This window comes from Mirounga leonina, unplaced genomic scaffold, assembly GCF_011800145.1.
Source record: "Mirounga leonina isolate KUSES-001 unplaced genomic scaffold, KU_Mleo_1.0 Mir_418, whole genome shotgun sequence".
Taxonomy (NCBI): Eukaryota; Metazoa; Chordata; class Mammalia; order Carnivora; family Phocidae; genus Mirounga; species Mirounga leonina.
In genome coordinates, this window is record NW_023270739.1 from 6,689,482 (window position 1) to 6,701,924 (window position 12,443).

The window sequence follows — 12,443 nt, forward strand, 5'->3', positions numbered from 1 at the left end:
TCATGGTTGAAACTCATTTAGGGAAGGGATTTCAATATTAAGCTGTGGGGCTGCTTCTCCCCAATTCCTAACAATCCATTGTGTGGACTTTTCTCATCTAAAAGGTTGGTGGCTTTTGCTTGGGATCAGTGCTCTATTCACGTTCTTGCTGGTCTCTGAACACATTCCTGTTGCGTTAAGACTTGAAAGATTTGTAGATGTGTGATGTTCAGCAGGCACAGGATGCTAAGAGCTATGTTACTATTCTTAGTTTGTAAATTGTCCTTTTGATACCATCTTGTTTTCTTTTGTAGGTATAAATAAAACACTTGACAATAAGGTGTGAACTTTTTATTGCTTGAAAATTCTCTGATTATAGTCCACTGGTAGTTTTCTTAACAATTTTTATTTGCTTCAAGACCACATTTTGGGGTGTTTGATTGAGTAATCATCCTAGCACCTAAAAATGTGAAAGGGAGGTGGGATTGATTGGTCTTAATGGAAAAATTGGAGTCACAAAGCAACAAGGCCAGGCACCTAGTAGGTAAAGGCTTGGTTATTTGTTTCCTCATTGGTAAATGGTCGTCATGGTGGCGGTACCCACTTAGGTTACTGGGATTAAAGTACTGTGTGGAGCTGCTGTGAGCCATAGGAAGACCCAAATCTGTTTTAAAGGTGAGGAAGGAAACTACTTCAGTCTAACCAAAGCTGATAAATTTGGCTTTCGCTTGTGGCTTGAAGACAGAAGTTGAAGTAACACTTCACTCCTGTAATACTAGGTCACCTCTGTATCACTCCCTAAACTTGAAAGTGAAAATTAAATACCATGCTTCTAGTACTTGAAGTCTGATCTTTGGGGACATTTGCCTTATACACAGACCTCTTTCCAGATGGGATTGACTGTTCCTTAGCATGAGGCTCACGCTAGGACCTTGGGAGCAATAGTACATGGGTTAAGCTATGATTCCTTGATGCTCCAGTTGACGTGAGGCCCCGTGCTTGTGTAATTGGCCTAGGTTTTTTATTGCTATAATTTAAGGGACAGATCGGTGAGAACGTCTTCTACGTAGAATGATCAGTGCTTTGCTGAAATCCACACTAAGCGTTTTTCTCATTTTAATTGTAACATTTGGTCCGAGTCCTGTAGAAGTGGTCCAGGAGAACATTTCAAATACTTTGTTCAGTGTTCTTGTTAGGGTGTAGAACCATCTCTGGGGCCCTCAAATTGGCATTGGAAGACTTAACTTCTTTCCTTTCAGGACTAGAAGAAGATGGAGATGAAATTAGAATTTATCCCATGAAAAGACTCCCTTACAAACTGCAGTTTCTCTAATTCCCAGTTCATAATAGGTGTTTGTTAAAGCCAAGGGGGAAACTTCATCCCAGGTTAACTGTAGACTCCTACACCACCTCCCCATCTTGGTTACTGATCCCACTTTCCCTTAGGCCATAAACTTGGCCTCCCTTTCTGTTTCACGTCTGTCCAGTGCCTTTGAGATCTGCCCCAAACAGGTGACCTCTGCACACACAGGCGACCTTGTGAACAACCACAACTGCCCCATCCCTAGTCTCCCTACTTGGCTGCCTTTTACTCTACAGGGCAGCTGCTGGGCTGCTTCTTGAGCCTTCCAGTGGCTGCACTTAGCAATCGGTGGAATGCAGACCCGTAACCCCGATCTTGCTTGACTCTGAGCTCTCCAACTTTATAGACTGACCACACTAGCCTTTTCGTCCTTTGACACACCAACCTGGTTCCATTCTCAGGGCTCCTACATAAGCTATTCTGTGGAATCTTTCTCCTATATATATATATATTTTTTTTTTTAAGATTTTTATTAGAGAATGAGAGAGAACACGAGAGGGGATAGGGTCAGAGGACGAAGCAGACTCCCTGCCAAGCAGGGAGCCCGATGCGGGACCCGATCCAGGGACTCCAGGATCATGACCTGAGCTGAAGGCAGTCGCTTAACCAACTGAGCCACCCAGGCGCCCCACTCCTATATTTTTCTAACCAAGTGTTCTGTCAAATGTCCTCCCATAGTTCTCTCTACACAGTGTTCGCACTAGTACATGCAGTATCTAACTGGTCTGTATTTCTTCATGGTACTTGTTTCCTGAAAATATTTGTTCATCTTCCATCAACTGAAGTAAAAGCACCAGGAGGGGCAGAGACTTGTATCTATACATTCACTTCCAGATCCCGTCCTGTTGAATGGGTAACTCCTTGTGCAACCCTCCAGAGCACCCCTGCTCTGTCTGGTACCTACCTTTGGTCACATACAAGTAGAAGAAGTCACAGTAGAAGATGGTTTGTACTACTCCAGACACCACTGCAATTTGGTCATAGAAGTTCTCAGTCTGATACCGCCTGATCCAGTTAGCCAGGTAGAGTGCCCGGTACAGCCCAAGAAAGAACAGGTAGTGAGTAGTAATGGTCTCCGCCTCTCCAGTTTTACTGATCATGAAGAGCTGGGGCAGGATGGCCACTGATTCCAGGTAGATGGAGAAAGTCCAGAGGACCTGAACCAAAGAGGTAAGTGGCTAGAAGAGGCGGATCAAGACCATGAAGGGGGGCCCATCTCTTTAAAAGGACGTAATTACTGGAATAATCTAGTGCAGCAAAAAAAAAAAGTTTCTGAAATAATCAGTATCATTCCACCCCTCTGTAAATACAAGATATTTCTAAAAGATTGAAGCAAAGTGCTTTTTTTAACATCACATGAACATTTCTTGAGAACATAATTTTTTTTTTTTTTTAAGATTTTATTTATTTGAGAGAGAGAGAATGAGAGAGAGCACATGAGAGGGGGGAGGGTCAGAGGGAGAAGCAGACTGCCCGCCGAGCAGGGAGCCCGATGCGGGACTCGATCCAGGGACTCCAGGATCATGACCTGAGCCGAAGGCAGTCGCTTAACCAACTGAGCCACCCAGCCGCCCCTAGAACATAATTTTTAATTGTTGGGGAACTTTATTGTCTAAACTCCTCTTAATTAAAGCCACAGTTTCTCAAAATGCAGTCCTTGAACGCGAGCATCAGAACTTGCTGCTACGTTTGCGGGCCCCCAGATTCTTGGGCCGCAGCCCAGACCTCCTGCGCTGCAATCACAGCCTGGACTGCGCTTTAGTAACCAGCCACCTGGGGGACAGAAGGTCTCAGCCGTAAGCGGTGCTGTGATGCCTGCTTTGTTAACATAAGGACTATTTGGGTCCCTTCTCTTACCTCCAGGGGAGTAAAACTGTAGTTCTCAAGGAAGGAGAGACCAATGACGGGGACCAGAAGAAACTCCAGGCGGAATGTGTCATTCTCACTGTCAAAGGTCTTCCGAAATTTCCCATAGATCATGTACACTGTGACATAGGCAGAGAGGAGAAAAACCACCTAACAAGGGAAAGAAACACATGGGAATCAATGAAGTCATTTTCCAACCTACTTGCTGGGCTTCCAAGCTACCCTCAGTTGGGACTTACCAAATAAGGGGCTAGAGCACTGCCCCAAGGTGGACAAAGTGAAATGCGTGTGCAATTTCTCTTGAGTCATTGGCCTAGATTCTGAAGCTAATGACCCTTTTGTTGAGTAACTCCATGCTTCTAATGAGGACAGATGGCACCAACTAGGAACACTCAAAGGTGCCCAGGCCTTTCCTTACTGCAGAGCGTTAGGGAGAAGACCAGAGTTGGTCTCTGTCCGGGAATTTAGCAGTGGCTGGAATCCCAGGGCTCTTAACTCGAATTCCTGGATCTGCCTCAGTGACTTGTGAGCATTCTTGCACCAGGACTGACACCCTTTGAATCAGCCGATCCTTGCTCCTTCAGAAAAGCTCTCTTTTTCTAATCACAGTAGCTGCCCTCCAGCATGTGATGGTTTTATGGTTTGCCAGAGGTTCTCAAATTTGTGTGTGCATCAGAATCACATAAATGGCCGCTTTTCTCCCCCGCCCCCAGAGTTACTGCTGACTCAGTAGGTCTAAGTAGACTTGAAGATCTGCATTTCTAGCAAGTTCCTATGTGATGCTGATGCTGCCGGTCCAGGAACTCACTGGCCTAGAGAACTCCTATTTGTACTTCAAAACTCAGATTAGTTTCTCACCAGAATGAGGCAAATACACTTTCGTCACCATAGCTCCATGGGAACCCATTCACTGCCCCCCATGATCACATGTTCTGTAAATATGTCTGTGTACCAGTCTCTTTCCCCTGTGGGAGGGGATTTCTGTAAGAGGGTCCTGACTTCATGTCCACCTCCAAATCCCCAGCCCCTAACTCAGGGCCCGGCACAAAACATGTCAGAATGAATGAATGAATCAATGAAGTGGTGATCACTTCCTCACTTCACAAATGTAGAAACTGGCCTGAGGTTCCTACAACTCATTCAGCCATGCCAAGCGCTAGGTCTGCAGTCCCTCCCAGGGCTATCCAAGTCAGACCCTTGGGCAGAGGAATGAACTAAGTAGGTGGTGTTTGCTATTTCTGTGTTGACTTTAAGTAAAGACCATGATTTTAGGACCTCAGACTGAAGTTCACACAGTTCAACACCCCACAGATAACATCACCCATTCCAACAAGATCCCTGGATTCCGAAAGGCACATCTCTGATATGCAGGGGAAAGAGAACCTGCCTTGGTTAAGTATCTTCTGGGTGCTAGGCACTTTACATATATTTTCTCATATAGTCTTCACAATAGTCCTGCAACATAGGTAGAATTCCCCTCACATAGCCTTTCTTCCTTAAAAACGGAACTATTAGATGATGTGCCCAACTTAAAAACTACACTTCCCAACCTCCTCCGCAGATAAGGATGGTCAGTAATGTGCAGGTGAAAGTCACTGGGTACAGTTTGGAAAAGGCTCTTTACCAAAGGGCTTAGCCAGCTGGCAGACACGCTATGGCTCTCTCCCCTTCTTCCTCCTTCCTGCCCAGAATGTGATGTGATGGTAAGGAGTTCTAGCATCCATTTTGTGAGCCTGAGGCAACCTTGAGGGTAGATGTCACATCTGGACTCTGTATAATTTGCAGGGCCTCTTAAAGAACTGAATTTCAAGATGGCAATAGCAAAGCATTAAACCAAGCGTGGGGCCCTTCTGAGCAACTGCACGGGGCACACATCTGTGAGTCCTGGTCACACTAAAATGATGGAGCAGAAAGTTAAAAGGAGTTGCCATCGCAGCCCTGGACAGCCCACCTCCAGATTCCATGTTATGAGTAAGGTAAAAATGAACCTTTATCTTATTAAACTAACTATTTTTTAAAAATATTTCTTTATTTTAAAGAGAGAGCACGAGCGGGAGGGGCAGAGACAGAGGGAGAGAGAATCAAGCAGACTCTGAGCTGAGCACGGAGCCCAACACGGGGCTCGATCTCACCCCTGAGATCATGACCAGAGCCGAAACCAAGAGCTGGACACTTAACCGACTGAGCCACCCAGGTGCCCCTAAAATAACTTTTATTTTAAGTCTCTGTTACCAGCATCCAAGCAGTAACATTCCACTTCACTGACTCTGAAACCTGTGGTCCTTTCACTAACCCATGTTGCCTTAAAGAGTTCGGATGGCTGAGGGGCGCCTGGCTGCCTCCGTCAATGGAGCATGTGACTCTTGATCTTGGGGTCGTGAGTTCAAGCCCCACGTTGGGTGTAGAGCTTTAAAAAAAAAAAAAAAAAAGCTATGATGGCTGATTAAAAGCTCAGAAAATGCCTCACCCCAACATAACCTCTAATGGTTATGGCCCAGAGCCTAAGACATCAGAGTGGAACCAAGAGATGCTCAGTTTCTCCTACAAAACAGGGCCGTGCTTCAGAGCAACAGCTTCCTATCACAAAACGAAGTCCAAACTGTGGACCTGCGCCATCCGCCCCCCCCAGCCTTCTGATGGCAGCCCCACCTCCATCGGGCAGCCCTGGCCTGCTGAGCTCCCACCTGTCCTGTGAATACAGCAAGCTTGTTTCCGTCCTGGTGGTCTTTGCACCAGCTATTCCTTCTGCTGGGAATGCTCTCCGCTGATCAGCCCAGGGCTGGTTCCTTGTGTCACACAGACCTTGACATTTATGTCACCTCTTCAGAGAGGCCCTTCCTGGTCATACTCCCTAAACAGCTTCCCATTCGTTCTCTATCACATCACCCAGTTTTTAAGATTTTTTTTTTATGGGGCGCCTGGGTGGCTTAGTTGGTTAAGCATCTGACTTTTCAGTTCAGGTCTTGATCTCAGGGTCGGGAGTTCAAACCCCAGGCTCCGGGACGCCTGGGTGGCTCAGTTGGTTGAGCGGCTGCCTTCGGCTCAGGTCATGATCCTGGAGTCCCGCCGCATCGGGCTCCCTGCTTGGCGGGGAGTCTGCTTCTCCCTCTGACCCTCCCCCCTCTCATGCTCTCTATCTCATTCTCTCTCAAATAAAAAAAACCAAAACAAAACAAAAACAAACCCCAGGCTCCATGCCCAGACTACTTTAAACAAACAAACAAACTTTTTTTAATTAAAGGAAACGTCATCACCCTATTTTAATGATTTGCATAGGCTCATCCCTAGCCAAAGATTTTCTTGCTTGTTTTATTATTTGTCTCCCCATTTAGAATATAGTTTCCACGAGAATAGGAGCCTCTTGGGGCGCCTGGGTGTTAAGCGTCTGCCTTTGGCTCAGGTTGTGATCCCAGGGTCCTGGGATTGAGCCCCGCATCGGGCTCCCTGCTCGGCAGCGGGAAGCCTGCTTCTCCCTCTCCCACTCCCCCTGCTTGTGTTCCCTCTCTCGCTGTCTCTCTCTCTCTGTCAAATAAATAAATAAAATCTTTAAAAAAAAAAAAAAAAGAATAGGAGCCTCTTATGTCTTCTTCAAGTTCCTGGCTCATAGTAGGTGCTCAATAAATAGTTGTCAAATGGATGTCAGATGGATAATCTCTCTGAAAGCTCAGAGTTCATGTTTGATTTTTTTGCTTATTTTTTAACCATTATAATAGCTGACCTTTGCCGACTGTTTAATATATGATGGCTATTGGGCACCTGGGTGGCTCAGTCGGTTAAGCGTCTAACTCTTGGTTTCAGCTCAGTCATGATCTCAGGGCCGTGAGACTGAGATGGAGCCCGAGCCCTACCTTGGGCTCTGCACTCAGCGGGGAGTCTGCTTGAGATTCTCTCCCTCTGCCCCTCCCTCTGTTCTCCCCCACACGCACTCTGTCTCTCTCTCTCAAAATAAATAAATCTTAAAATATATATATATGATGGCTATTATGTATTTGCATGTATTACCTCACTTAATTCCCACCACAAGCCCTCTGAGGTGAGTACTATTATTATCCTCATTTTGCAGATGGGGAAAGGGAGGTACACAGAGGCCCGAGGCCTTGCCTGAGCCCAGGTCCCACAGTGGCTAACAACACACCCAGGTCTGCCTGCCTCCACCGCCTGAGTTTGCAAGCATACTATCTGGGTCTGTCGGGCTCAGCAGCCCCCGCCACTATGGCCACCCACCCCCTCACCTTCATGACTGTGTTGTAGATGGAGATGAAGTTGGTGAACAGGTCCAGGTACCTGGTGGTGAAGACGAGAGCGAAAAGGATCTGGCTCTTCCCAGAGATGCCTGTGGCCAAAGGAGGATGAGAGACAATGAGAACACAGACTCCTAGGCCCACCAACACTCCAGAAGCCCAGAGCCTGAGCCGAAAAGGCCCACAGGGTGTCCAATCCCACTTAGTGACAACACCCTGTCCCCACACGGTCCCTCGCTGAGGGTCAGGAAACAGCCCTTCCTGCTGGATCACTTGAGTTCCTCTCATGAGCACAAACACCGAGCTCCCAGGGCCCCGGCATGGGCCTGCCCGGGTTCAGTTCCCGGCTCTGGTAAGCTGTGGCGGGGGGTGGAGGCGTCTCTTCGCTCCATCCCGACTTCCACTGGCGGTCCCCAAAGCTCTGTCTTCTGGAGAGCAAGTCATGGACTTTACAAAGTGTCAATTCACCAGGGGGACCAGAGCGGGTGGAGGAAAAAGCAGGGCCAGAGGAGCATTCAGTTTTATTTTCCAAATTTTAAAAATTAAAAATACGTTTTGTTTAGTTATAAAAGTTATAACTATTTTTACCCTTCGTAAAAAAAAAGAATACATAGCTATAAATAAAAAAGCAGCGGTCACCCAAATCCCCAAGACTCGGTGTGCGTCCTCCCAGATCTTTGCTGGCACACACGTGGCCACATCAAGTTGACAAAACTGGGGTCATACTTTTCATGCTACCACCTCACCTGCTTTGGTCTCTCTTTTTTAACTTTTTATTTTGAATTAATTTTAGATTGGCAGAAGAACTGTAAAGATAGTACAGAGCGGTCCCATACACCCTTCACCCAGCTTCCCCCAACGGTGACATCTTGCCTAATCACAGGACATTTACCAAAACTAAGACATTCCCACTGACACAGCGCTGCTGACCAAACTCCAGGCTTTATTCAGATTTCTCCCATTTTCCCACTCACACCCCTTTTGTGTCCCACAAGCCAATCCAGGAATCTAAATGCTCCTGAATCCCCCCGTGGCCACTTTTGCTATGTCATGGAGGTGGGTCCAGGGCAAGGCGAGCCCTGTCCTACCTCCCGTTCTGTTCCTCTTGCTCGACAGACAAGCCCACACCAGTCTGGACACCTCAGCAAACCATTCCCATCAGCGATACCTGCGTTTCTGATCCAAAGGCCAACTCTGTCCTCACTCACCCAACCTCCCCAGAGCCAGCTGAGGAGTGTCTGTTCAGAACCTCATCCTTCCCCTGGCTTCTGCGACCATCCACACTGCTGGCTCACTGCCCCTGGCCGCTCCTGTCCTGGCTCCCTAATTGTTGGAGGGCTACCCCGGCTTCTCCCTGTCCCCGTGCCATCTCATCTCACATGCCAGGGATGCCCCAGCTCTAGACGCTCCTCCGAGTTCTGACCTATATAGGCCAGCCTGACCAAACTCACCATCCCCTCAAGCCCCTCCTCCTGTCTCCCCTCCTTTGAGAATGCCACCACCATCCCCTCAAGCCACGAAACCAAGAGCCATCCTTGAGTCCCTCCCCCGTGTCCCCCCCAGCTCCACTACATCCACTTCCATGCCCCTTGCCCGCCCGGCGCCCTACCTCAGAGGTCTCACTGGTCTCCCCAAGTCCTTCCCTGCTGCCAGCTCACCCCCCTCCATTCCACTTACCAACCGATGGCCTATTGGTAATGGATCGACTGGGGACTTTGGCACCGAGAAGTGACATTACTTGATTAAGGGTCTGGTTCCTTTATTCACCTAAACGGTGCCATATCTACTCCTCTGGTGCTGGATATTTTGGGGAGGGGGACAATTGTAAAGACTGAGGTTGAATACCACTGAAGCCCCTAACATTCTGGAGGGTGCTGGGTGGCCGTGCCAGCCTCCTAGTAGTATGGCAGGCCTGAGCCTCACACTCCTCATTGTGAAAGGAGCGGCCTCACAGAGGTGGGACAGGACTGACCGGAAGCCTAAAGAGGACTTGGCGAGAACGTGAGTGCCCCTTGGGGGTCTGGGACTTGGACTTGCAGCAGTGAGGCTGGCTGTGGGCGAGGGAGCCCACCCCAGGCATGGGGCGTGGAGTCCAGGAGGCCAGCTCTGGGCTACACCTACTGCTCCCCCATCTCCCAGAGGCCTCACAGAGAGGTCCTCAGCACCATTTAGGAGGGCCCAGGAGGGGACTCTGGTAGGGGACAATTTGCTACCCCCCCCCCACAGCCTTCCCCAAGCCCTCCCTTCTCTGCATCCTCAGCCTGCTAGGTTCCTGGGCTTTGCTCACATTTTCCTTAGTGCTTGGGAGCTCTGGCAATCTTGAGCACAAAAGTTTTCACACTCTTGAAAGCAGTGAAAAGTTTCCACCAGAGCAAGCCATGCACAGAGACCCAGGACACAGAAGAGAACATGAGCCAGTACCCAGCCAGAGTCCCTCAGGGGTCCACTGAGCACATATGGGACCCACTACAGCCCTCCCTCCATTTCACAGATGGGGAAACTGAGGTTCGAGGTCACACGGTGAGTCAGTGGCTGAGTGAGAACTAAGCCCCAGTGTCCTACCTTTGCGGGGGGCGGGGGGAGGGCAAGGAGTGGTCAGGGAGGGTCTCACCAGGCTCCGCATCTCCGGGTGGACAGGGCTGGCATCCAGGCACCTCACCTCTTCAGATCCCAACCAGGCCTATGCCAACCCCCCTCCACACACACACAGGATCCAGCACCCAGCTGCCCTTTTCCTTTTTCCACAGCACTTAGCACGTCTAACAAACCTATCATTTACTTGGTTGCTCCGACTGTTGCTTGTTGGCAGTTTCCCACTGCTAGAAAGTCCGCTCCCCCAGGCCGGGGGCTCTGTCCCTGCTTTCCCAGTTATGTCCGGCGGGCCTAGGGCCGTGCTGGTAGAGTGGGTTGGGGAACAGCGCCCCCTCCTGGTCATGGTTGCTCATCCCGCTCAGGGCCCTCCGCGGAAGAGCAGGGACACGTCCGAGCTAGATCCCTCCCCTCACCGGAGCTGGGAGCCCCTCCGGGGGCTCCTGCCTCACTTCCCCGAGTGGGAATCTGAGGGGCTGTGAGTGCCTATCTCTCCAGAGACCGAAAACTGGAATGGCCTGCAGGTCCAGAACCACTCCCTCTGCAAGGCCTCTCACCCGAGCACCCCCCCACACCCCTTACCAACGCCCCCCGCCCCCGCTGCTCTCTGCCCCCTCTCTCGGTGGGTCCACACAGCTTTCAGAGTGACCTGCTTCAGGTCCCTTCCGGGGCCCCCTCCCCTGTTCTCCAAACTTCCATCACTCCCCAGTCCCGACGCCCTAGCCTGAAACACAAGGCCCCTTCACATTTGGACCCCCAGCCCCCCTGCCACTCATCTCCCTTACGGACCACCCCCAAATCGGGCTGCTCGCTGTCCCTGGGACATTCCCTGCCCTCTGCGACCTGCGGGCTTTTGTACCCCCAGTGTCCTCCACACAGCACACCCTTCCTGGGCGACACTCTGCCCGGCCTCCGGGACCCAGCACAGAGCTGCTGCCTCCATGAAGCCTTCAGGGGTCTGCTCTCTGCCTCCTTGGCCCCCTGCCCAGCCTGCACTCATCTCTGTATCCCCTCAGCCCCGTGCCTAGCCCAGGGTGGGTGCCTCCGGGACACCCGCGGACAAAGATGGCTGCAGGAGGCTTGAGCAGCCTCTTAATGCACTGAGTCTCTTTGGCTACCACCCGTCCCGCTGTGAAACTTCTCCAAACGCCCAGCAGGGCTTCCACACTGCTGGGACCTCTCCTGCCATCCCTGGGCTTCGGCTCCGGGGCAGCTCCGGGCTCACCGGGGCCGGGCCTGGTGTCCCTCCTGCCACATCACGGCCGCCTGTGCGCTCGCAGGCGGGGGAGGGAAGAGGGCCCAGCCCGAGGGGCAGTCTGGAGGGGGCAGGGGAGAGCGGTGGGGGAAGGAAAGAGAAGGCCCCGGGAATTGCAGGCTACTTCCTGTGTGCATAACTCCCCCCCCCTCCCCCGCCCAACCCCCCGATCCCCTCGATCCCACCGCGGCCGGAGGCCTCGCCTGCTGCGGAGCGAAGGGAGGGACTGGCAGGAGCAAGAGGATGTCGCCTCCTCCTTATCTCTGTCCTCTTCCCACGAGCCGTGGCGGTGCCGAGGCAGGGACGGCGCGGGGGTGAGTGGAGGCACAAGCCCACCCTCCGTCCCTCATCTCCACGGGCCCGCTCTTTGACCAAGTACAGCTTGAAAGTTTCTTTGGAAGCTGAGCTGTGCAAAAAGAGTTTCAAGCACCGCCAAGCCGGAGTCCTCACCCTGCAGGCAGGCGGCATCGGCTGGCCCCGGCCCGCCCCCGGCACCCCCCCCCCCCCGCCGCCCGGGGCGACCCTCACCCGAGCAGCACTTGGACCTCCAGATCTTCCCCAGGAGCAAGATCATGGCCAGGAGGTGGCTCAGGTCGCCGAGGATCCGGAACACGTTCATGGTGCCCCCGACGGCCCGGCACCGCGCGCCGCCAACTCCCGGGAAACTTTGCGGCGGGCGAGGCGGCTGCCACGTCCCCGGCCCGGCTCTGGGTCCCGCGCGCCGCTGCCCGCGCTCCGAGCCCCGCGCTCCCCGCCCGCCGCCGCTCCGCCAGCGCACTCGGGGCCGGGCGGTGACGTGGCCGGGCCGCCCGCCGAGCCGGGAGAGCCAGGAAGCGCCGCCGCCCGAGATCCCGCCTCCCGCCCGGCCCAGCGCCTCGGGCCGGGGGCGGGGCGGCCGGGCGAGCCGGGCGGGGGGGGGGCTCGGGCCGCGGCCTCTGCCACCGCCCCCCCCCGCAGCCCCCGGGGCCTCCCGCACGCCACCTCGGGCCAGCTGCCGCGCCCAGTCCCGCCGCCTCAGTCCGCTCATCTGGACCCGGTGAACAAGGCGGACGCCAGGGTGGAGTGGGGTTCCGCGGGCTAGCGCTTGGCAGAAGCCTCGGGGGCTGGAAGTACCCCGTAAATGTCACCCATTGCCCCTGTCACCATCAAT

The 12,443-nt window shown here is 52.4% G+C and overlaps 1 protein-coding gene across 1 annotated transcript; it reads right to left on the bottom strand.

Moving 5' to 3' along the window:
- Positions 1 to 315: 315 nt before the first annotated feature.
- Positions 316 to 12,064, bottom strand: KDELR3 (KDEL endoplasmic reticulum protein retention receptor 3). The gene is made up of 5 exons (XM_034987513.1): positions 11,822 to 12,064; positions 7,441 to 7,541; positions 3,200 to 3,358; positions 2,247 to 2,499; positions 316 to 1,240 (listed from the first exon to the last, which is right to left on the bottom strand). The coding sequence occupies exons 1-5, from the start codon at positions 11,910 to 11,912 to the stop codon at positions 1,200 to 1,202; spliced, it is 645 nt and encodes a 214-aa protein (XP_034843404.1). The 5' UTR covers positions 11,913 to 12,064; the 3' UTR covers positions 316 to 1,199.
- Between the last annotated feature and the right edge of the window lie 379 nt (positions 12,065 to 12,443).

Excerpts from the sequence above, each read along its gene's own strand:
- KDELR3 (XM_034987513.1), bottom strand. The coding sequence starts at position 11,912 with ATGAACGTGTTCCGGATCCTCGGCGACCTGAGCCACCTCCTGGCCATG. Across the intron at positions 3,359-7,440 it reads TCTACAACACAGTCATGAAG|GTGGTTTTTCTCCTCTCTGC; the intron begins GTGAGGGGGTGG and ends TTCCCTTGTTAG. Across the intron at positions 1,241-2,246 it reads CTACTTGTATGTGACCAAAG|TCCTGAAAGGAAAGAAGTTA; the intron begins GTAGGTACCAGA and ends ATCTTCTTCTAG.